General features: G+C 44.0%; 1 protein-coding gene across 1 annotated transcript in view; it reads right to left on the bottom strand.

The window, feature by feature from the left end:
- Positions 1 to 572: 572 nt before the first annotated feature.
- LOC125916866 (chromodomain Y-like protein) overlaps positions 573 to 26138 on the bottom strand; it is an 82807-nt gene continuing 57241 nt past the window's right edge. Inside the window, 5 exon segments of the mRNA XM_049623124.1 lie at positions 573 to 2229; positions 3430 to 3573; positions 10782 to 10992; positions 17091 to 17263; positions 18477 to 18733. Of these exon segments, the coding sequence (XP_049479081.1) occupies positions 2071 to 2229; positions 3430 to 3573; positions 10782 to 10992; positions 17091 to 17263; positions 18477 to 18733 (944 nt within the window). The 3' untranslated portion in view covers positions 573 to 2070.

The raw sequence follows: 26138 nt of genomic DNA, 5'->3' as shown, positions 1-26138 counted from the left end.
AGGATGACACAGAGGAGAACCGAACTGAATTAGTTCCCTAGTTCTAAATTCTAGGAAACAGACAATACGGTGTTGATGCCAGAATACTGGTTCTGCCACCTGGGCTGGAAGCCTGGTCCTGCCCCTATGGCATGTATTTCATACTTTAGGTTCCCTATCTATGAAACAGGAATGAAAACACCTACATTGTAGGTCTGGGCAATGGAATAAGTTACAACTCTACATACACAGATTAAAATAAACAACTCAATACTAAATCACCAAAGCTTATGTGTAATAACAATGTAAAGTTCAGAAGTAGGAAGAACTAGGTAATATGTTTAGGAATATGCATCTCTGAAAGAGAAGCAAGGAGAAGACTGACACAAAGTTCAGGAAATGGTCACCTGGGGAAGGGTCAAGTGGACAGGACTCGGGAGGATGCTATCGGTCAGATTGTAGCTCCTCCCCAGGTGCAGTTACAGAGTTCCTTATTCTTTAAACTGCACGAGTGCTATGACCACATGCATACTTCATGGAAAAAAAGTCCCATGAGGAACTTCAGGAGTGAAGAATTAGACAAACATTTCCAATGTGTTAAGAAATATTAGTTTTATTTAACCAGTTTTCACAGCTGAATATTTATTCTATAAAAACTTTACAGATTGTACAGTTTATTATATATAGTTCAAACTACTGAACGAAAAAGTAGGTCCCACAGATGCAAAAATACTGCACCAACCAATCCAAGGTAAAGGCAGATTTACACGCTGTACAGCTCTCCACATGGCCGGGAGGTGGTCGGTTCTAAGTATAAACTTCCAAACTGTACAAAAATAAGGTTTTGATTTTATTTCATTCTTCATACATTCAATATGATTGCAAGCTCAGAAGCCTAACTAATAATAGGCGTCTGTAATCAGGAATCAGTCCCCACTCCTGAAAGGAATGTGAATGTCTATTTACACAGGGCACTCTTGGACGCCACACTCTACTCCGCATATTGCGTAGATATGAAAGCAGAGACCTGGGACATTAAACGTTGAATATAAGGTAGTTCTTTTTTTTTTTTTTTTTAAAGGAGTTCCTGCATTTAAGAGTGTGCCAAAAGAATTTTAACTTATTAAATAAAATATATTCTAAGTGAACCTAAAAATTACACTTTATAAACATAAAAATACTTTTTTTTGGTGTAATACATCAATCATATCTGCAAATAGAAAACCAAAACTGCATATAAAGTAGTATTTCTCACCCAGCAACAAGAAGCACTTATGTAGTTATTTTTCAAAAGGGTCAGAAAAACTCTTTAAAATCCACTAAGACTAACTTATAACTTAGATACTCATACTTAAGCTATTCAGTGATTCACTAATACTGCAAAACAAGCTTTCTTCTGGAGAGACAGTGGTTTCCTCATGTTAACTGGGTAAGAACTGGATATATTAAAAAGGAAGAATCATTGGATTTTCCAGCATGAATCTTAAGTGTACTTCAGTTTGGCGGTATGTTCATCAGTGGGTTTTTCATCAGAAATACTTATCCTACAAGGTAAGTTTTACTTTTGATTCAGGACATTCCACCTCTGAGATACATGTACCTTTTTGGAGACAAAGGCACACCTCAGATCTTTCTGTATCTCTATTTGGGACAGGAGAGAGGAGGCTGGCTAATACCCTTTAGATTCTGTGTTCTAGAAAGAAAAAATAAGGGAAACAAACATTATTCCAGACTTTTCTGCCACCTGAAACCAGCAAAACACGCTTCGTTTCTTTTTTATACAGTACTAGCTAAAGATAACAAAAATTAGAGCTTCAAAGAGCAGTCTAGAGCTCACCATTATACTTTTATACTTGTGTGTATATTAAGTATAAAATAATGACGTTTGGACAAAGGAGCTTTGTAGTTATTTATTTTAAAGTTACAGTACTTAAAAACTCCTTGATAATAAATAGCTTGGATGTTGTAAGTCCTGCTTCCAAGCGTGAGCTAAGAGTGAACTTTTTTCAGGCTGTGAGGGAGGAGGAGGGCAACGTGGTGCCACAGGTGTGCTGCTCTAGAATTCCAGTGTCACCAGCAGGCACCTGGCCGTCAGAACTCATCGATCTTCCTCTGCAGGTACTTCAGCATGGAGTCCATCCCTTGAGCCGAGCCCCAGATTTTCTTCAGCACTTCACACTCCCTCTCGTTGGCCTGCTCTAGCTCCACCTTCATGTTACAGCGCACAAGGGCTTTGGACTCTTCCAGCACCTGGACCAGACACAGGCAGTGAGTCAGCAAGGGTGCATGTCCACAAGCACTGGCTCTCCTTGTCCCCAAAGCTATGGAGGCAGTTAGCAAGCTTGAGTAATTACCTGTCAAAAAGGCTACCAGACATCTTTTTACAACGCACACCGGGCCTGAGATACATCTGAAGTCTATTCACTCTAGGTATCAGGCAAATGCTCAAATTCAGGAGAGCTGTGCTACCCGCTTCCGGCCCCCTCCCCACTGAGACCAGCCTGGCCTGGGCCCACACTGCTGCTGCAGGCTGGCGTGGCCCCTGAGCCAGACACCAGCTCTTGTGATGCTCAGTGAAAACTCTACGAATACCCTCTGAGGGGGTTTTCTAACCAAAATTTAATCTTAACAGTGAGCGTTGTTCATGTCAGGGAGAGCCTAGATGGGAGTCATGTCTGTTAATGTTAAATGATGTTTACCTTATAATTTGCTAAATGCAATTGTTACCAGATTGAATATTATCCAAGATCATTTTTTTTTTTTTTAAACACAGTAGGCTCCATGCCCAATGTGGGGCTTGAACTCACAACCCTGAGATCAAGAGTCACATACTGTACCAACTGAGCCAGCCAGGTGCCCCTATCCAGCACATTTATTAAATAAAAGCTTACATCCACTGTGGGCAGTTGGGAAGGAAACATGGTATAGGAAAGGGCTTTGGAGGGCACGCCTGGGTGGCTCAGTCGGTTGAGTGCCGACTTTGGTTCAGGTCATGATCTCATGGTTCATGAGTTTGAGACCTACATCGGGCTCTGTGCTGTCAGCACAGAGCCTTCTTCAGCTCCTCTGTATCGCTGTCTCTCTGCCCCTCCCCCACTTGTTCTCTCCCAAAATAAAACATTAAAAAAAAAGGAAAGGGCTCGGGAGACAGGAAAGAACTCTATGAATGGTTTTTGTAGGGTTTCATAGGACACTGTGAGATAAGTCCCTGACTGATGTGGACTCCTTCTGCTCTTAGGCATCTGCGATGGGGAGGAGGCAGGCAAGTGGGTCTGGAGCAGTGGCACTAATTATAGCTCTTCCAGCATTTCGAGTGCAGGGGGCCATGCCAGGGGCGCATGTGGAGGACTCAGGAGACACCGTTATTATGTGTGCGAGCTCTCTGGAGGGAAGGTCATGGTAAAAAAAGAAAAAAAAAGTAACATATGTAAGAGAACGAGTTCCACGTACAACTGGATTACAGGAGGCAAGCTCCTTGATGCGAACCATAACTTCTTGGGTGAAGGTCCCGGGCCAAAACACCTGGGAGACCAGGCCTTTGCCGCAAGCCTCCTGCGCCGTCAGCTTCCGTCCACTGAGCAACATTTCATTTGCCTAAAACAAAGAGAAGTTGAGACTCATATGAGATGTGAGGGGGAGGCAGGCAGAGAAGACCCAACCTGAAAATTCATCTAAAAGAATTCAAACCAAGGGTGGGCATCTGAATGGGCGCAGGCCCTGGTGGGGACTCACTGCGTGCCCTCGGGGTTCCATCTGCAGCCTGTGGGCAGAGAATAAACCCAACAAGGCACAATCCACTGTGCAGATGAGAAGTCACATACTGACTGGTAATTCACACACACAAAAACGTAAAATGTTTCATAAAATGTTTCTTTTATGACGGAATACAGAATAACATGAGCACAACCAAGAAATCTAACTTAGAGAAGGTCTATTTGTTGGTAATTGAAGTTACTGGCATGTGCCCCTCCTGCTGCTTCCTCTTGCCCAGTGATAGCCATTCCCACGCGTGAAGACACTTAATACACAAAACAGTCTCCTGGGAAATGGAGGCATAAGCAAAGCTAGGCGATTTGCTGTGTCAGGGATCTACACCAGTCACAGAATCACTACCCAATATTTGCTAGATCTTTGAGAGGCCAATGGTGGCTTCTTCTCCATATACACAGACAATACTCCATGTGCAGTGTTTCTCCTAGAGTATAACTTGGAAGGCCACATTTTACCACTTGGACATTAAAGTAAGAAACTATTCAGGACCTGAATGCATCCAAAATGACCATGACTGTGGTCTGCTCAGGAGTGTGTGACTATTGTTACTTCATATGACTCAAAGGAGGAAATTAACATTTGTTATTTGTTAAGAAAAAAAAAAAGTATATTTGTGTCTGTGTGTGTACATATATATATGAAATTTATTTTATTTATTTTTTAATTTACAAAAAAAATTTTTTTTTTGATTTTTTTTTTTGAAATTGATTTTAACTTTGTCCTGGATTCTGCATCATTTTCAAGGTCTCAACACCATGTGCACAGATTTTATCCCATTCACATAACAGGCACAGAGATATCAAAATAGGGAGAAAACCTGACAAAGAAACTTCACACTATTCTGATGTGACAATTTCCTGCCTGCAGTTGATCTTGCACTGCTAATCTTCCCGAAGACTGATGGTCATGAAGACGTGACCATCATCTCCTGGGACTCAGGTAAAGTACACTCTTGGGAGGTGACCTTCCTTTTCCAAAAGAGGTAAAATATTGTTATGAAAAGGCCGTAAAGTTATTTAAGTGTATCTCCAGGTTGACAGCACCTCTATGCCTCCTATAGATGCATTGAGACATTTACTGCATGTGAAATGCACAGAGTGCAAGGCACACAAGTAACAGCTGGCAAAGCTAATGCTTGGTTGACTCACTACCCTTTCCACACAGGCAGAGAATAGAGAACAGGGTGGAGAACAGGGTCCCTACAAGGACTACGAGGTCCAATGCAGACCTGTTACTTGCGCCGAGTCTTGGACAAAGTCACGAATGTTTGAAGAGTTTGGAGATGTTCTAGAAAACCCCTGTACTGAGCACCTCTTCTCAGTGAAAAGAAGGCCAAAAAGAACAATGCATTTAGAAACCTGACTTAACCTTACTGTCAGCTGCTAAGACAGTTCTCTGAGGACAGAGCCAAAAGCACTGAGAAAGGGTGACAGGAGTGCTGATGGAATGGCTTGGTCGGAAGTGCTTGGTGGTTTTCCTCGTTTGTGCTTCTTTTACTCTCAACTACAACTTAGTTGTAGTGAAGACAACACCACAACTACATCACTTAAGTGTGAAATATGTCTTCAAGACCAGGTTGGAACCACAGGGTCTTAGCTCGCCTAGTGGATGCGAATGTGTGCCTGTCAGGAGTGACCGTCACTTCTGTGAATATTATGCTTTGTCCCCTGGAGTGACATCCCTACCAGTGTTCCCTTCCTCCTTTCTTCCATCCCTTTCCTCGGTTCCTGTGGGTCTGTGCCAGCCAGCTAGGCCGCCAGAACAGTCCCCTGCCATGTGCTGAGCTGTCACTGCCACCATTTCCTCCTTTCAGAGCCAGACTGACTCTATGGCTGCTGTCCCTGAAGAGTCTTTCCCTGCTTAGTCTTCTCGATTTCAGATGGGTGGAGGTGCAGAACAACAGAGAGCATTTCTGACTTTTCCCGAGACATGGATGTCGCACTGACTCTAATGCTCATGGAAGTACAGGCAGTGAGTTGGTTTAAATTATAGTCAATGAAGAACACCGTAAGATTAGTAAGACTAAATACACTCAATGTGAAGGAGCATGTTCTCAACTGTTCTCAGATGCTCAATTTCCAGTAGTTTTAACATGACAGGTTTCTAACTTCTACTCAAGAAACAGATTTGCAAGGTCACTGGCAGTTTCTTGGCTGCTGTTTTGTTCCAAAATGGCCAACTGTTTTTTAAAAAGTTATAGTGTGAGGGCGCCCGGCTGGCTCAGTTGGTGGAGCATGCCAACTCTTAATCTCAGGGTTGTGAGTTCGAGCCCCATGTTGGGTGTAGAGATAACTAAAAATCTTTAAAAAATAATATAATAAAAAAGTTATAGTTTACCCAGACAAGTGAGAAATGCTGGAGAAAAGTGAAATAAGGACCCCTTTTCTTCCAGCCAAAAAAACACACATTAGGAGGTGCGGTGAGAAAACTTGATCAGCTTGGATGGGATGGGTTGGGGAGCTTTGAGCCTCAAGGAGGTGACGGCTCTGCCCCTCACTCTGTCAGGTCAGGCTCTCAACTCCCCAGAGCAGCAGCCTCCCCAGTCAACTCGGGGTGAGGACTTCAGCCATTCACTGGGCATTTCTCCAGCATCGCCCCATCAGGAGCGAGAGCTGCCAGCTTTATCACCAGCTCCGTGTGCTCTTCGGTGAGGGTCTGCTGGGTGTCACTCATGGCACCCAAGCCACAGGACTCACTGTGGCACATGGCACCAGGCAGGCATGCCCTGCATGTTTCCTGGGGACAAAGGGAGCTAAGATGTGGAAGAATACAGCCCTCAGCTAACCTGCTGCACAGCTTGTGACGGCAGCTTAGCTCCACAGATGTCAGTCTGTGCCTATAGGAAAGGACAGCTCTCACAGCTTGCTTTGGCTGCGTGCTCTTTTCATCCAGGGAACGTGATCCTTTCTGGCTTATCCTGCGTGCAGAGTTTTGCACCACATCCCGTGTGAAAAACCAAACCTGTGTAGCTTTGCCTCAGGCAGCTGGAAGCTTGCATACACCAAAAGCTCAAGAAGGGGACGTGGCATCTGGGTGGTCACCTTCTTTCTTCCTCTCTCCTTTCCTTCCTGCCTTCCTTCCCTGCCTTTCTCTCCTGTCTCTCCTTTCTTTCTTATATACGGAGACAGCATGAGCAGTAGAGGGAGAAAGACAGACTCCCAAGCAGGCTCCATGCTCAGCGCAGAGCCCAACGAACCAAGAGATTGTAACCTGAGCCACAATCAAAAGTTGGACACTTAACCAACTGAGCCACTCAGGCGCCCCTGGGTGGTCACTTTCAATGAGGGCCGTCACAGCCTGACTCACCCCAGCAGCATTTATTACTTTCTGGACAAAGGTTTTAGTCAAATGCTCTGCACTTTTTGAGTGCCTGCTTCACAGGCAGGCTTCTCAGCCTGGGCACTGAAAACATTCAGAGCAGACAGCTCTGTGGAGAGGAGCCTGTCCTGTGATTCGGAGGACACTGAGCAGCACCCAGCCCTCCACCTGGCAGCATCGCCTCAGCTGTGACAATCAAGTCTCCAGACACTGAGGCATGTCCCCCAGGAGGAGGGGGATGGGGCACACCGCCCTGGCTGAGAATCACTGTGCATGTGGTACCAGTAGATCACAAGGAGAAGTAAAAAGTGACGCATTTCAAAACTTGTCCAGGGAGGGGGAAATGCACCTGATGAAGAGCAGGCATTCATTTTGTCTGGCCTTCCTGCTCTATGTGGCTCTGCAAGATGGTATCGCTTCCCTTAAGTCCTGCCCTCTTTCCTCTCCTGGCCACGAGGCCTGTAACTTGTTTCCTCCCTCAGAGGAGCTGCAAGAAGATGTGGGGCTGAATTCTAAGGGTGCTTGACACGGAGCCAGATCACAGGGTGGGACAGGGATCTTGCTGATTTGGGAGCTCTCCTGAGATACAAGATTTAATACCCTGGCAAGTGCCCCATGAGACAGTGTGACCTTGCTCCTGGGATGGCTCCCAGAAGCATGGGGGAAGTGGCAGCCCAGACCAAGCGTGGCTGAGATGTCAGAAGCACCGTGGCTGTTGGATGGGGTGTGACAAGACAGCTCAAGGAGCTTGTGGCACATGCCGGAGACATGATCACAATGTAGGCCCCTGTGCTGGGAGTATGGCTGTGCTGGTCACAGCAGAGAAGAATGTGTTTTTTAAAAAACAATTCTGGAGTTTTTACTGAATGCTGGCTGAGGCAGAACACACAGCCATGGGACATCAAATAACCACACATTGGAAAGGTCCACCAGGAGCTGAGTTCCATCAGGCCCGCTAGAACACCAGAGGGCACAGAGGAGCCTAGACCCCCATGTCACCTGCCACCAGTGCCCTGCCTCAGCTCACGCCTACAGCCGTATGGGGGACTCTCTATGAGCAAGCCTGGTTTGTGGGTGGGCTGGCCCAGTGTACGGATGTGCAAACTGAAACAGACGGCAAGTCCACCAGTGCCTCATCCGGCTGTAGTTGGACAAGATAATGATGAAGGAAAACACCGACACATAGGGGGTGTGCCTGTCAACCACCTGGTGCGGAAGGAGAGGTGGATCAAGGTTAGAACACACAGTGACCAAGGGTGGTGTCCAATGGCCTGGCTGGCTGGTCAGGGGACAAGGGGCTCTGGCATGCAGATGACTGGGGAGATGTGTATGTGGCTGGGTCATGCTGGTGTTCAGGAGAGAGTACCCACTGCAGAGAGGAAGCAAACAGCTCTGTGAGACCAGCCTTGGTCGCTGGCCGCCCCAGTGCTGGCATGACAGACATGCAGACAAGAGTGCCCGTGGTGGGAGAGATGGAGCTCAAGGGCATGGAGTCTGATGTATCAAGGTGATTCAGCTACTGTGGCCGCTGAACATCTGGCCTCCAGCAAGACACCGATGCCAGACCACCTGCCTGGCATCGCTCCTGAGGAGACCAGCTGGTCGGCTACTTGGTGGCACGATGACTGTTGTCACAGGATACACACTTACTCTGGTCTGGGTTTGCTTTCCTGCCTTCATGAGCACCTCTCTCTGAGTGGGCATAAAGTGCCCAGTCTACCATGGGGTGTGCCAGGCCAGAACTCCCTCACAGCAAAGAGGGTGTGGGAGCAGCCTGTGACCATGGGGACCCTCTGGCTATGTCATATTCGTCATCTCCAGAAGCCACTGCTGATGGAGCACTAGAATGGTGTGAGGTACAGGCGGGGTACCATCTTGAAGGTGTGTACATGAAGATGGGCACCTTCCTCTGAGTTACAGTGTACAGAGTGCATCAAAGACCCTGACACAGTACCAGGTGCCCGACAGGAAAAATCCTTGGGATTGGGTAAGAAAGGAAGCAGGTGCGGCCCCCTCTCCCCACCAATGATCTGAGGGCCATTGAGCCTCTGGCCCTCGAAACTGGACTCTGCTTGTTCCGGAAGGGGCACAATTGGCCAGTGGACACAGCAAGGGTCCTACTGAACTTAAGGGTATGACTGCTACCTGGGCACCTGGTGCCTCCTGGGAGCCCCTGGGTCCTCCCCCACCCAGCTGCAGACACGAATGTGCAAGTGCAGCAACTCAGGGCTCATGGGATGGGGGACCCGTGTTCCACCACCAACGTGGCCACCGAGGCCAGCGGCAGTGCCAGCTGTGGGTGGTTTGGGACTAGAACAGGAAGGGAAAGGACAAGGATGGGGGTGGTCCTGAGACCAGATGTGGCAGTGGGAGCCATATGGGTCCCACTAAGCTTCTTCCTCTTTCCTTTAAACTTTATTTGGGGAATAGGTTTAAACTTCTGGAAAGATCATAAGAGCAATGTACAGAGTTCCTGTAAACCCCTCACCCCTCTAATGTTAACATCTTACATGACTTCTTACAATGATCAAAAACAGAAAATTACCATCAACATGGTACTATGAACCAAAGTACAAACCCTCTGCAAAGTTTGCTGGTTTTCCCATTAAAGTCCTTCCTCTGACCCAGAACTGTGTCTGAGATCCCATGCTGCATGAAGTGGACTCTCTCTGCTGCAGAGCCACCTCATCCATGGTCACACCCCTCTTCCTGGGCAGCCCACACTCGGTGCTGATGGACATAAAGGAATTAGCCATTTCAGCCCACTGTGGGTCAACTATCACAGGCCATACATGTCCCAGAGCTTCCCATGGTGGCCCAAACCTCCCTCTGTCCAGTCCCCCAACCACTGCCATCCTGCCCACAGGTACAGACTAATATTTCCCCACCACACCAGACTCCACTTCCATGTCTGCTGTGGAGACCCCAACCCATGACACCACCTCATGCCCTACTTCAAGGAATAAGAAATGCAATGTGTGTAGCTGCTTGAAAAATCAAAAGCTACAAACACAAACTCTTATTATGGATGGATTAAAAATTAAAAAAAAAAAACAACTCCACAATCAGATGGGAAGACTTCTCTTATCTTAAACAACTTTGCTCCTTTCATTGCTTTCCCTTAAAAGTGCAGATTTTAGGATGGCTCAGTTGGTTAAGTGTCCGACTTCGACGCAGGTCATGATGTCATGGTTCCTGAGTTCGAGCCCCTCATCGGGCTCTGTGCTGACAACTTGGAGCCTGGAGCCTGCTTTAGATTTTGTGTCTCCCTCTCTCTTTGCCCCTCCTCCACTCATACTCTGTCTCTCTCTCAAAAATAAACATTAAAAAAATTTTTTAAAAAGTGCAGATTTCAGGTTATTGGGTTAAGAACTTTTCGAATGCACACTGCTGTTTGGGTTACAAATTGGGTATTTACTAATAGCAGATATCAGTGTCAATTATGCAGAGAGATAGATTCCTCACCATATAAGGCCCTTCTCTAGGAAATAATGCAACACAGTGTCAATAAACGTTCTATGAACCAAAACATGAAAACCTCCTATGATTTCATGAATTAAGAATATGAGTTAATGAACAGGATTGAACTACAAGTGCATCTGATGGAAAGTCTCCTCAGAATGACACCCTGTATATATTTAGAAAAAACAATAACCAAATTAGATTTCTTTAGGAAGTTTTCTACAATAATTTTTAAAAACAGAGGTACTCACAGATGCTCCTCCCATAATCTTGGGAAACATAACGGTGGAACAGCCATCTGGACTCTGTCCGAAGGTAGTATAGGGTGTTTGAAACCAAGCCTTTTCATTGGCCCAAACCACATCACAAAGAGGCAATATGGAGGCTCCTAGTCCAATGGCTGGGCCATTTACTGCTACAATAATAGGCTTCTTAAACTGAATGAAAGTATTCACGAAGTTTCTAAAATGAAAAATAAATGGGAAATTACTCAAAACATTGTGTATTTGAGCAACAGAAAAATCTACTTTTATAGAATTCAATATATCAAGATGTAAACTCTTTGGAAATCAGTACAAGTTGACTGAGATTCGTGGAAGGCCCTCTTCCAGAAGTGACCCAGAGACTTATGTATTGTGTGTTGTAAAGGCTTCACAATACCCTGGACACTATGTGAGAGTGGCTGTTGCTACAGGACCTATGTGAAGATCATGGGTGACATACAGCCAGAGGCTGCTCTTGGATTTGCAGCTGGCTCTAGGCCAATCCATCTTTCTCTTCAACTTTTGTTCCCTTTAAGACACAGGAGTCCAATTAACACTGTGGGCTTCAGATGACCAATCTAGACGCTCTCCCAAAGAAAAACTGGCATGGGGCATACCAAGACAGTGCAGTGTTAAGAGAAGACTAGGGGGTTGGGGTTAGAACCTATGTGGTCTGAGTCTGGACTTGGTATGTGATTTCAGACAACTCATTGACTACTTGGAAACCACAGATATTTCCTGAGTTTATGTAGAATTAGATGGGATGATGGGATGCCTGGGTGGCTCAGTTGGTTAAGCATCTGACTTCAGCTCAGGTCATGATCTCATGGTTTGTGAGTTCGAGCCCCACATCGGGCTCTGTGCTGACAGCTTGGAGCCTGGAGCCTGCTTCAGATTCTGTGTCTCCCTCTCGCTCTGCCCTTCCCCAGCTTGTGCTCTGTCTCTTTCTCTCTTTCTCTCAAAAATGAATAAACATTAAAAAAAAAAAAAAAGAATTAGATGGAATGACCTGGGAGAGGGATGTATATACAAGAAACTTCCAGGCTGGTTTAAGACAGGAGACCCAAGAAAGAACAGCAAGCACCACAGACACATGCCTGCACACCACTGTGTACCCCAGTGGAGATTACGATTACAGCAGGATCTCAAAGGAGAGCAGGACTAGTGGTTGGGCAGCCTTCACAGAGGACGTGGATTTTGACAGAACTGAGCCAGTGCTATTTCTGGATTTGTTTTAGGATCAGACTGGAAAAGTAGGCTGCTCTTCAATTAAGGGTAGGCTGGTGCCACACCATACTGGTAATGTGCATCTTCTTCCTACCACTAGAAACTAATTTTATGTTCAGAGGTTGCTGCTTGCTATGATTTCACACGGTGAAAAAAAGGACAAACATGCACCAACATAAATGGAAGGTCATTCCTTTAGGGCAGTCAGAGTTCTAGATCAGAATTACAGAATTCTAAACCTGACCCCGTCTTCAGTATGAGAACAATCTGGTTGCTCTCTGTAATTCGGTAACTTAAAAGCTGGAGCAAATCTATTCAGGTCATCTCTGAAAATGCTGACTTAGATCTTAGATGGTCTCCCATCTCCCCAGATACTGACATGAGAGGTTATGTTTTTTTTTTTTTTTTTTGGAGGAGGGCAGGTGAGGGAGTTTTGGGACATGCATGTGTGAGGAACAGGAGAGACAATGTGCTGCAGAATCTGGCAGCCTGCATGCCCAGCTCCAGGGACTATTCTCAAAGGCACCCTGTGGCCAGTGCAGACCTCAGCCCAGCCCCCAAGGTCCCCTAAGATTTGTGGGATCTTCACACTGAACGAGAATTGACTCATTCAAATGAATGAGCTGCTGTAAGACTTTCTAAATGAGAGCCTGAGGCACTGTTAGAAAGATCACACTGGGTTTTAATGATACAAAGAGAGCCAGAAAACCTTTTAAATAGGTTCTTGGAATAATGTATACAATTTACATGAAGCTACTTCGCTTGTGCCACCTTTTGAAGATTTGGGGTCAATGACATGATGGAAATACATCTTCTGAGCTTAGTTACTGATGATTCTCAAAAGGATCTCCATGATGCAGAGCAGACGTTTTCAAAATTATGTCCCCTGGTGCCCTGGAGTCGCCCGGCTTTCATCTGCCTCATGTCAACAGGGGCCTAGTAGGAACTGTTCCCATGCTAACAACATCTGGAAACCATGGATGGGATGGCAGAGTAACATGAAAGAAATGACCAAATACTGCCACAAGAAAGTGACTTTATAGAGAAATGGTCAAATTCTCTACAATTAATAATTAGAGTAATTAATTCCTCGACATAGCAGCATTCTTTCTCACGTTCTGTTTGCATAAAAGAAAAAAAATGCTTCTAAAGTAGATGTTGCAAAATCAAAGTCTGGAGAAATTGTTTAGAACTGATCTCCCCCTCCCCACTCCCAGTTATTTTTATTTTTGCCTGGAACGATAACTTAATCTAACACTGGTGGCCGCTTCTGGGAGGGGTATGAATTAACTTGTACACTCGACCAAAGATCATCTTTCCCTTTCAGAGGACAGAGCCGACCATTCTGACGTGTGAGCTCTGACATGTCAGAAACTAGCATGATCCACAGAGAAATCTGTTTAGAACAACAACAAACTTCCTAGAAATGCTTTCCTGTTTAGTAGAAACTTCCCAGAGCCACAAAGCCTTGGCTATGTGGGGTTGCACAGTAAGCCACATATCAAACCAGAGACAGGAAGGTGGGGGCAGCTTTCGGGCCTGGGGACCAAGCTCTCAGGAGCTGGCATTCAAGGAAGGACTGTCCACTGCTTCTGGGGGGAGGGGAGCGGAAAGCACGTATGTTTTGGAACTTAAAATGCATGAATGTCCAAAATGTGTGCAATGCAACATACCAAATTTGAATTTCAGCTTCCTGTGAATTATCTGTGAACTGAGCTATAAAGGCTGTGTTGGGTATAGCAGGGAAGGAAGGAGATTGTATTTGTCATAAAATGAATTTAAAAAGACTTATGATTAAACAAAAGCAAACTTCTATCCATTTCTTTGAAGAGCATTTACTACTTCACAGATATCACCAAAAAAGTCAGATAATCACCCAAGAACAATAGTCTAGAAACTGGGGAAAATGGAAAATGAAGCATGCAGAAATTATTAAGTTTCAACAGCAAGTTCATGGTCATTTTTCAAGGGAGCCCTCTCTTCACTGTGAATATCTGGATAGAACTAAAGTGGGGAGAGGTCAGGTTCTGGGGGACATTTGCTGGTCTGCTTTATGTCTCCCCACATTTCTGCTCTTCTCACTCCATGCTGGAGGAAGGTGCCTGCTTTCTGGGGCCAGGCAGCTCCTGGTGCTTCAGACACTAAGCGGCAGCTAGTGGTTCCCACAGACTCAGAAGCCTAATATTATAAACTGACTCAAAATAATTTTGTTTTTATCACTAATGTGCTGAATATTTTTATTATAATGGATCTGCAAACTGGTTATGACCAGCAGCCCCAAGAAAGGAATTAGGTGTAGTAGATACCTGACAATCTAATGTTCAAACCTAACCTTTCTACTTCCCACTTCTTATAGGGGAATCTTGCTATAGTGATGTTCTTTGCTCCAAAGTTTTAAGGAATTCAAGACCAGACATACAGAAGTAACAAATATACAGCTTTATGTGTAAAGCCTATCTCATACATATAAAAATTAATTTAAATGTAAATGAGCAAGAGCAAAGGTTAAGTGAATCTGGTATAACTAATTATTTTTGGGTCCTGCCAGAGTACATAAAGGAAAATTCACATTGACAAAAATATATTCATTTAAAGAAGAACCAAGTGGGTTTCCCTAAAGCGGGATTTGGCCTTTGCATAGAAAAGCTTTTTGTTGGGGGAGAGGAAAGTGACAGGAGAGAGGGAGGGTCTGGAGAAGAAATGGGAGTGGGCAACTACCTGAAATAAATACCTGAGGTTACCGAAAGATTCTACAAATGAGATCTCTTGATCCATCTTTCCTCTGCATTTTCTAATCCCAACAGTGCAAACCTCAGCCACTGTCAAGGGCAATTCAACATGGGAGGAGTCGCTGGACTAGGGTTGAGTCACTTGAGATTTAGAAGTGGAGTTCAGGGGGCTACTGGGTGGCTCAGGTGATTAAGCATTTGACTTTTGATCTCTGCTCAGGTCATGATCTCATGGTTCAAGAGTTCGAGCCCTGAGTTGGGCTCTGCTGATAGCACGGAGCCTGCTTGGAATTCTCTCTTCCCCTCTCTCTGCCCCTACCCCACTTGTGTTTTCTTTTTATCTCTCAAAATAAACTTAAAAATAAAAAAAAAGAAAAAGAAAAAAAAAAGAAGTGGAGCTCAGGGAGCATCTACAGGGAGAAACAAGCCAGAACGCAGGAGGCACTGACCGACAAGTCTGATTTTCTTATTAGAGCAGAGCTCCCCAAATCATAGTATTATGTGTAAAGTCAGTGTGCGCTTACAGAAAATCTACAAAGTCAAGGCCCGAGGCATAGTAGTTTGTATTTAAAAATTGAAAATTAAACCCAAGTAATTCATCCTGAAAGGCTGGGATGGGTTAGTCATCAGGAAATCTACAAGCTGTCTTAGAAGTACTGACAGTCTGTCACGGAATTACGGAATTACGCGTATTGATCAAGCAGTTTAATTTGAAACTGAGTAACACGATGGTCCTATCTAGGATACAACAAGTTTGAAATTACTTAGATCAGAGACAATACTTAATTAAAACAGATGGTAAAATTTCAAACCATTTTTGGAAAAACAATTACCATATGATAACCTAAAAACTAGTAATGTGCAAAAAGATGAAGGAACCTCTTGTATGCATACATACATCTATCTGTACACAGTGAGAAAACAGATCAACTTTGAAAATTATTAAAAATGTTATAAAAGGCCAAGTTAATGCCCTGACACCCTAACTTACGGGGTTCCAGAGCTCCTCTGATGGGCCAATTAGGACAGCACCTGTCAGAGCCATCTTGGGAAGTCTGCCAGCTTCCCTGGTCCACCCCACACCCACCAAGATAGAATAAAGCACTCCCACCAATACTGACGTGCACTTCCAGGATGGTCTGGGGGACCTGGGGGACCAGGAAGCCCTGTGCTCCCAAAGTCCTGGTGTAGGGTCTCAGCCATGTGGAGCCCAATAATCACCCAAAGAAGCTCAACTTCAACTCAACCAAGTACCTGGAGATTTGGAGAGGATCCAACCAAGTTTTCTTTGCACGTCTGTGTGTCTAAGTTTCCATCCCCCTGTACATTATCAAAGCAAAAGCATATGGAAAGCATTCTTAGGGGTTATTCAGGGATAGGTCATTTTAGTGAGGTGGGTAGGGCAGTCCAATGGTCTTCCTGGTTGGTGACTGGGTTCCATAAATAAAATTAATTTCTAAATAATTAGATACATTTGATTATACTTCCAGTGATTAGCATGAGAAGTGAGGGATATGGAAACAGAATATGTACCTGTATATGCTTAACAGAACTAGGTGATCCTAAGGAAGCTTTTTTGTAATGTTAGGAGATAGTAGGGGAAAATCTCCAAACGGAAGAGATGGAAATATCTAAAAGCAAGTTGCAAAATAACACACAGTATAATTCCATTTATTTAACAGAACTAAAAATAAGTTTGTATTATCTATAATATGTATGTGATGCATATTTGACAGCGTTTAGAAAAAGGCTGGGAAGACATAAATGAAGGTGGGCTTCTGGGAGGGGGGAGCATGTGAGAGAAAAGGAACTCTTACTTTTCACTCTGTAAGATCTAGTTTTATGGGCAGCTGGAACTCAGGATGAACTTGAACAAGAATGAGTACTACTTGTACTAAAACAAACTTTTCAGGTGATGTTATGGAACCAGCTTGTCATAAAGCCTAGCCAATTTATTTCAGAGTAAGCAAATGGTAAATTATTATGTGAAAGAGAATGTATCTTTATTTAAGGGCTGAAGACAGAACGTGCTCATAGTACAATAATGGAAACTCTGGCTATATGCTATTGTACATGCTAATCATTAGAACATTCCCTGAGCACTCACTGGGTTTGAGCCAGCCTTGAAATCAGTTATTTGCTCAAGGCAAGCAGTAATTTATGCCAGGCCCACAGAAAAGACAGATGATTTAATTAATTTTGATACCAGTGTCTCTCAGTGAAGGGAGACACGCATTTTACTCACAAGGCTTGTTGGAGCCTGTACTACCTACTACCAGGGATTGGTACACAAGGAGGGAGACACTCAAACCAACCATTAGAAAACACCACTTATGCATACCTGATAGCTTCCGCCATTTTAGTGCTTTCTCTTTTTCTGTCATCTGTTAAACGCCGTATAAAATAAATAAAGTCGAGACCGCAGCAGAAGACGCTGCCCACCGCGCTGAGCAGCACAAGCTTGCTATCGTCGGCAGCAGCTGTGCTCAGGGCACTCTGGACTTCTTTCATTACCTGGAAGTCACCAGAAGTTAAAGTGGCAAAGAGTATTTCTGATACAGAATCCCAGAAAAATTTCACTACTGGATAATCTGGACCCAGAGAAAGTACTGATATTGTTCCCTGTATCTACCACAATTTAAACTAATTCACAAATGTATTTCCTATAACCTGAGATTTGGAATGCTGGGGATAGAGTAAGTTACATGTCTAATTATGAACAGAATATAATTAGAAAGACATGTAAAACTAAGTTATCTTAATATTCTGGTCATTGTGACTCTCAGTAGATGAGGCAAGTTACAGAGGATATCCACTTGGCATTTCTACAGTTTGGACAGCAGGTGGCACATTCAACCAGTTGAAAGAAACTAGGGTTCCGTGCCCTTTTTTTTTTTTTTTTTTTTAAAACACCAGCCTACCACACTTGGGACAGAAACCCCAGTAGTTTGGTGTGCAAATATATTAAGCACAAGTTGTTTTAGAAGGGCACAAAACCATTGAAAATGATCTCTATGAAGCACGCGCAAATAACCAATGAAGGACTCTGTGGTCTAAAACTGTACTGGGGACCAACCCTGAACTGGTTTGTCCTGTGACCCTGGCCAGACTTACAAGCTTTGTGGAGTTTGGTTTTCTTGTCTGGAGAAAGCCTGACCTAGCTTTTCACAAGTGGAAAACAAACAAATATGAGGGCATAAATTTCCAAAACTTCGTGTTTTAGATATTTCTGAGTTCGTTTTTGAACCTCTGCAAGCAAACAGCAGTCTCCCTGGATTTTGAAAGCCAACTTTACCAGCTACTACCCACAAGGGACAGGGGTCCAAGTCACTGCAGTGGGAACGAAGTTCCACCACAATGCTGAAGATGCACAGGAAAGATATAACTGGGGGCCCGGGGCCATTTTAATCTCGTCCGAACAAAGAGCCCTTCGAGAGTCTGATGACTAAAGACGAGCACGCGCACACAGGAGTTTCATATGCGAGTCTTGGGGGGAGGCCTGCGCCCCCTGGAGAACAAGGCGGGCATGCACATTCGCACTTGCCCGGCTGCACCAGAGGCACAGTGTTGTCCGGGGCAAGACTGCCACACCTTCCTTCTCGTGCCTACCTCTGGCAGGGCACAAGGAGAGTTAGGGCACAAAGAGCACCGATTCCGTCCAGCCTGGCCGGGAAACAAGGGCGTGGAGAAACATGAAGCACAAAGCAGCCCAAGGGACGTCTCTCACCTCTGGGTTTAGTGAGTTATTCTCTGATGATTTTGTTGACAACAAGATGTGGGTGAAGCCATCCTGCTTCCTGACGACAATATCTCTGTATCTGTAGGCACTTTCTGTTTGCCTCACACTGAAACGCAACCGCTTGTCAAAAGGCTGGTCTCTTCTGTCATCAATAAATTTCCTTTTCCCGGCTGTCACTCCTGTAACAGATGTCTGTATGTTGGTTGTTCCATTGGCTGTTAGCGCGTCCATAAACGGAGATGTACCTGCCGAGAGTTTGAAATCACAGTGGTCTGTGATGTCCAGCTACGAGTCCCTCCCCAGTGTCGTCTCTGAATTGGGTAAAAATGCTCATTATGAACCCAGGATTTAATGTATCAAAGCAAGGCTGTTAAAAAGTCTACTTTGAAAGGCATTTGTTTTCCTTCCAAGTCTGACAAGGAAATCACCCTCTTGCTTATCTTGCCTAAAAAATACAGATGGAAAGGTACTTGCTGAAAACAGGCTACAGAATTTGAGACTACTGGAGAATGGGATTAAAAGAGAAGGGGGTCTCATGAAGAGTACCTATTCCAGGCTTGAGAAGTTGGGATGAAAAAAGAAAATATCTTACTATTCCAGCCAAAGCTACCTGCCATTCCGTTGAAGTTTCTTTTTTCTGAATGCAAGATGACTTGTACTGAAACGAAACGCGAGGCGACCACCTGTTTCAGCTGGTCTACCAAGGGCTGCTGCAGTGGCCACCACTGCAGACCAGCGCCCCCTTGTGGGGCACTTGAGACTCTCAGGTCTTTCTTCTGATGCCCTGGGAGGTGAGTATCTGCCCACTGCCCCCAGTTCTACATTTCCAAACAGCCTTCCAAATAGAACTTCAAGACAGTTCTCTTTCCTGCCACATAAAATGTTCTGCTAATTTTTCCTCCTGTGTCAGCTTCTCAGCGTCAACTTCGTTGCTGTCTTAAAGATATGGTCTCCTGAACCTAATATTTCTTATAACAAAGGCAAGAGTTCCATTTAATGCTTTCCTACAATTATCAAGTTATGTCAGGGTAAGAATTCAAGTATTAAAGGTAAATAATTATTCATATGAATTTTCTGAATATTATCTCACCTGGTAAGGAATATATAGAGCCTTTGGGGAGGGTGTGGAGAAAGGGAAAGAAATGTAGGAAAACTGTATCAAGCTTTACTAATAAAATTAGCACTGGCAGAAGTTCTCTGAGGGGAAGAACATGAATTATAGGTCAGAAATACTTCTTCCACAATGAAAGAAAATAAGCCAGGACTACCAGAAAAGACTTGGGAATGGACATTTAGAGAAATCAAATAATCTCCCTTGGTAAAACAACAGGACTTTCATTGGTTGAAATGCTTTTGAGGTGTTTAAAAAAAATTCAATTTTTTGAAATTTTGGAAGAGGTTATAATAAATGCACATGGTTCAAGAATCTACAACTGTAAAAAGATATACCGTAAACGGTCTCCCACCACTCATGCTCTCCATTTGCCCAGGACCGCCCCCCCCCCCCCCCCCCCTCCCCCCCTCCCCCCCCCCCCGGTTAGCTACCATGTTTGGTTTCCCAGTCTCCTTCCACTGTGTCTTGATATATACACAGGCAAATAAGAATATAAATATTTCTACCCCCATTAAAAGACACAAATGATAGTTTAGTAGACACAGTATTTTGTCACATCTTGTTTATTCATTCGACAGTATCTTAGAACTTGTCTTATCATCAGGTGATGTTTTGTTCTTTTCTAAGGCTGCACAACAGTCTACTGAATGGATGTTCTATAATCTACTTTTACCAATCCACACTGCAATAAACACAAATATTTAATGGTTGTTTGGTATTACAAACAATGCTGCAACGCAAACCTTGGCCTCTCTCATTCCAATGCTGGCCAGTATCTCCAACTGAAAGATCACTGGATTAGCTGTTGTTACCAGCAGCACTGGGTGTTGCTGAATCCTTCTGAGGAAGCTAGCAAGGATCCTTTCTCTTTGTTTTAATTTTCAATCTCTCTTCTATCAGAACCCTCCCCATCTGTGTTTAAACACCTTCTTCAATCTCTTGTGCTCTCAGATACCCCTCTAATCTGCTCTTCTCAGCACTGCCCTCTCTCCTCACGCCCATCATGGTCTCACCAGGTCTACACTTGCTGCCTCCTTGTCCCCTCCATCCTCTATAGACTCCACTGCAGCTAGAGGCCACATGACCAGATAACTTCTGAGTAACAGGGAACTGGATCACAGGTGACTCTGAACCATTAAGCCTGGGTGTGTAGGAGATGGGGCACCCACAGGGTAGTCTGACATAGCTGGGGGATGAGGACAGGGGAGAAACTTGGCTTTATCCATGGTTACTATTCGGGTACAGATGCTCCAGAGTCCAGGAATGGGGGCAGAAAAAGTCGGGGTGGAGATAAGTACTTGGGAACTGGTGCCCAGAGAGGATGGTTGGATAGAGAAGTAGGAGCTCCAAAGGGAGGAGAGAGGAGCGAACTTGCTGGGGAGACACATGTAGGGCCAGGAGGCAGCAGGGAAGCAGGGAGGCTGTAAGAGGCTTCCTTCAAAGGAAGGAGAGGCTGCCGTGGCCATGAGGACATGTCAACAGTGGCATGTGCCTCAGAGAGGTGGAGGAGAACAGAGAAGAGGCAATGGAGGGGAGATAAGAAGCCATTAATAAACTCAGGCAAGTTGTGTCACTAGAGCATGAAGGGTAAAAAAAAAAAAAAAAAAGACTGTAGGATACAATGAGAGACAGATCAAAGTTGTTAAATAGAAAACATGCATTTGTTAAAATGCTGTTTTCAGGAACACAGAGATACAGCTGCAGGTGAGAGGGCCCTGATGTGGATGTGATGGCTGACAATGCTCTCCCTGCCTAAACAGAGAGCACATGAGAAGCAATACTTTGCAGAGAGGAAAGCTGGAGGCCACCTGACTCAGGGTGAAGGGTGATCTGACAAAATCGAAATGAGTGGAGGCTCCAGCCTGCCCAGGAGGACAGCGTTCTTGCAGAATACACATGCCAGTGTGCTAGTAACAACAGGTGAGAGCTGTCTGGATCTTTGAGAATTACTAACCTGAGCTGAATTAATTGGTGCTGTATCAGAACACAACAAGAAAGACCCAACAACACAGGGGAAGGCCTGTTGAAGGCTGGCTAGCTGCCTTCCGCCAGGACAAAGCCTGCTGACTTTGGATCAGCCCCCTCCACCCCTGAACTGCTCTCTCAGTCTCTTTTCTTTCCCTATTTAAAAGACACGTATTCCTTACCTCTATAGGCAGATTTCCTGGTGGCTTCTTCCCACAGAAGCAGGATTTCTAGGCTATGGGGTCTATGTAGCCTTTATATGTGAGCTTCACAAAAAGCCCATTTTCCTTTCTTTGAAGCAGTAAGTCTTATGGAGCTATCCGTGGTTCTGCAAATGTGGAAATGGATTCATGTTGGCTCATGCTGACCAGGATTGTTGAACTTGGCCTTCATCTCCCTGTTAAAACTGCATTGGCTCACTTTACAGTCCATGCTGATTTCAGACTCTGTGATCCTGCTAGGGCCTCAAGTATCACGCCCACCCAGTAAGACTCCTGGGACCCATTCTTATCTACCTACAGGGCCATGTGACTGTGCTGTATTTGGGTAGAGAAGTGTTCACAGTGGGACTGCATCTCAGAATCACAGGCTGCCAGCACTGAGCTAGGTCCTGACCCCTACCTCACCCCCATCTGTCATTTATAACCCTTAGCCCCTCACTCATGACAAGCTAGCCATGGCATTCTTTCACTGGCCAGGGCCTTTGTACTTGCTCTTCCCTCTGCCTAGAATGTTCTTGCCCTAGAGCTTCAAATGGCTGGTTCCTTCTGCTCATCTGAACGGCAGCTCAAAATGTCATCTCTGCCGACAAGCCTTTGTGGAGAAGCCCCTCCCCCTAATGCGGGCCCTCCCATCACAATTCACTTCACCCTGGCTTGTTTTTCCCATAGCCCTCCTCACCAAAGGTATTTCTTCCTCATTTGATTTTTTATTTATTGTATATATTGTCACTGTACTCCACTAAGCTCTGTGAGAGCAGGGTCTCTATGTGTCTCATTCACTAATGTAATCCCAGGGTTTGGAACACTTCATATTTACTGAATAAATGAAGGTAAGGGACCTTCAAGTCCCACCAGTCCAGTGCCCTTCACTCAGGGACGAGAAAGTAAGTGGCCTGTCCAGCGTCACACAGCTAGCTGATCACCTGGTGCCAACCTCGGGACAGCAGGTGCTATCCTTTAGAGCAAAATCAACTGCTAATGACCAATCTAAAAAAGGTAAACACCGAGATTCAGGAAAAAATATCCTCCACACATAAACTGTGTGAAAATTCTCTGTGACTCCCTGGACCCACAGCTCTGACGAAAAAGCAGAGCAAATGTTCTGAGTGGACAGTTCCTTAAGGATTTGGATTCAGAGACTACTAAATGCCTTCCTAGGATTTATTGGCATAAAAGCCAGGAAAAAACCCACTTTAGTGCCTCTCCTAATAAATGGTTTTCTTTTAACATGCTCGAGAGTAAAAAGAATACCCTCAAACATGTATTTGTTAACCTGTTAGAATTCACTGCTTCAAAAAGCATGTCTCTCTAAAAACGAAATGTGCCTTCTGCTTCTAAACTTAAGAGAGAAACAGTAGCTGCATTTCGTTACTTGCCAGCGAGGAGTAGAAAACTGAACAAAATCTACCAAACAACTATTTCAGAAGCTGGACAACAGACAGTGCAGGACCACGTTCCCAGTGTGAAAGCTGGGAACCAGACTTTCTGCCTGGAGGCTATTTCCACACGGTAGGTACAGGGACACTGCGTGCAGCTCAGCAAAAGTGCTAAAATCAGGAGGAGCCCAGAAGGCTTTAATTTGTGGGGCAGGGTACTTTAAAGGAGGGAGCTACACAGAAAGTTCCAGAACTGCTTATGGATCCTCTTGAGTCCTTGCTGAACACCAATCTCAGTATGCATGAGGTGAAACTCCACAAGGTTGGCAGACCAACAACTTTTGAGGAAAAAATTACCTATGAACATGTAACTGCCAGAGCACACACAGGGCTGGTGTAATCCCCAGCCAGAGTGGAGAGGGACACTGGGTCGAGACCCTGGAACAGGCACATGTTAGTAGTGGAAGTACTCTAGCTCTAGAACTGCACTAACAACACTTAAAAATAAGCCTTCGAAGGATCAGATTTGCAAGTAAAAATTGGCTGTCAGAACAAACCTAACACTTAAAAAAGTGGACAAGAAAATCCAGCGCCCCAAAATGTAGAAGTCCCAGTGTGTAACAGCCAAAAAAATTACTAGATATGCTAAGAAATAGAAAAATCGGACCGATGACCAAGACTAAATCAGTTAATAGAAAGAGATCTAAAAATAAAAGATGATGAAATAAGAGAAAAGGACATTTCCAAAACTTATAAACAACCTCAGTGTGCTCAAGAATTTAAAAGACAGGAGTGCCTGGGTGGTTCACTCGGTTAAGCAACCAACTTCAGCTCAGGTCATGATCTCACAGTTCATGAGTTCAAGTCCTGCATCGGGCTCTGTGCTGACAACAGCTTGGAGCCTGGAGCCTGCTTCGGATTCTGTGTCACCCCTCTCTCTACCCCTCCCCCCACTCACACTCTCTCTCTCTCTCAAAAATAAACATTAAAAAATATTTTTTAAAAATTTAAAAGATAACACAAACATATGAATTTCATTAGGTATGTTTAACAGATTAGATGCTGTGCAAGATAAGATCAGAGGGGGAAAAAAAGAAAGATCAGAGAACTTGAAGACCAACAGATTCTATCCAAAATGAAACACAGAGAGAAAAGAAAAAACAGAGTAGAGCCTGGGTGTGGGCTATCAGAGCATCTAGCATATGCATAATTTGAGTCCAAGAAAGGGTGTGTGCAAGTGTGTAAAAACATTTGCAGAAATAATGGCTCAAAGTTTTCCATATTCGATGAAAACCAGAAGCTTACAGACCCAAGAAGCTTAACAAATACCAATCAAGATAAACAGAAAACCACAGTAAGGCACATAATAATCAATCTGCAAATGCTAGTGATAAAAGAAAATCTTCAAAGCAGACAGAAAGAAAAAAGCAGGAAAGGGATGGCATCTTTAAAGTGCATGAAGTAAGAAATAAAAAGCTTACAGCACACATGCACCATATCTGTCTTTCAGAAACAGGAGAAATAAAAACTTTTCTAGACAAAAGCTGAGAAAATCTGTAGCCAGCCGACCCACACTATAAGAAATGCTAAAGGAAGTTCTTCAGGGAAAATGCTAGCAGAAAGAAGCTTGGATATATACACAAAAGAACTGATAAACATGTGGGTAAAAGTGAACCTACACAGACTATATATCAAGTTTAATTAACTAAAAGGAGGTAGTAATTGGCTAATCCCACCCCCCCCCAACTCTCCCCTGAGTTCACATCAACCTAACCAGAATGAATAAAAACCACTGTGTATACACTACATAAATACATTAGAGTATCTTCAAGAAATTGACATCTTTCTGGAAAAATATGAATTCTCAAGACTGAGCTCAGCTACAACAGAAACAAAGAGAAAAAATAAGGAAGGAAAGATACAAGTAAAGTTATTTGGGGCTAGGCAAGGTAGGAGCAGCTGAGTACAAAAGAAAACAGTTTCAAAGTTCCGAGGAAAGAAGGAAATCTACCAAGTTCATTTTGCAAAGAGGATAATTTAACTCTGATGTCAGAACTTGACATGATGACACAAAACCACACACCAATTTTACTTATTTCTTGGGACACCATGGTCCCATTTTATTAACATTAAATACTGCAAAGCTATCTTTCTCAATTTCAATTCTAATAGACTTCCAATTGCAACCCCGGTGACTAAGATTTGGCGGGAAGACAAGCTAAGAAATTTTGGAAGAGAATAATGAGCGATACGTACCTTGCTAGTTGTATATTCATAACTATTAAGGGCATGATTCTACTCTAGGGGAAAATGACCAACTAGAATTAACCAAGGACTAGCTCCTAGGATGACAATCTGTGTATTACAAATAAACAGGATTGGTAAAGATCATTCAATAAGTGGTAATCAAAAACCGAGTAATTTTCTTGGAACAGTCATTTTATGTCTTTACTGAAAATGAAACACAGATACATACACACACACAAGATGAGCACAGAAAAATGCTTTCAATGGAATGAAAACACCAAAACATGAAAAACTGATCTCCCAAATAAAAAATGAAATAATCTTTTCTACCTATAAATTAGGAATCTTAAAATATGGCAATTAAATCAGGGCTGGTGAAGAGCACACATACATATATGGATACCTTTCTAGAGAGCAATTCTGTAAGATGTGTCCATCAACCTTTGTCCTTGTAATTCCATTTTTAGAATTACACTCTAACAGAAAAGAAATTATATGGGATATTTTCACATATAAAAGGTATTCAAATAATTTTATCTTTAAAATGGAGAAACTGGAAAGAGCCGTAATTGTAAGAGTAAGGAAATGGTTAAATGACCAATGGGACATGTGCACCTGACACATAGAAAGCAGCCACTATCAGGATGTTTATGAAGACTGTTAACATACAGGTCAGTAAGTGTTTCACAGCAGCTACTGTTTACATTATATGTTACATATGCCAAGC

This window comes from Panthera uncia, unplaced genomic scaffold (genome assembly GCF_023721935.1).
Source record: "Panthera uncia isolate 11264 unplaced genomic scaffold, Puncia_PCG_1.0 HiC_scaffold_1273, whole genome shotgun sequence".
Taxonomy (NCBI): Eukaryota; Metazoa; Chordata; class Mammalia; order Carnivora; family Felidae; genus Panthera; species Panthera uncia.
This window is presented reverse-complemented; position numbering and strand designations above follow the sequence as displayed.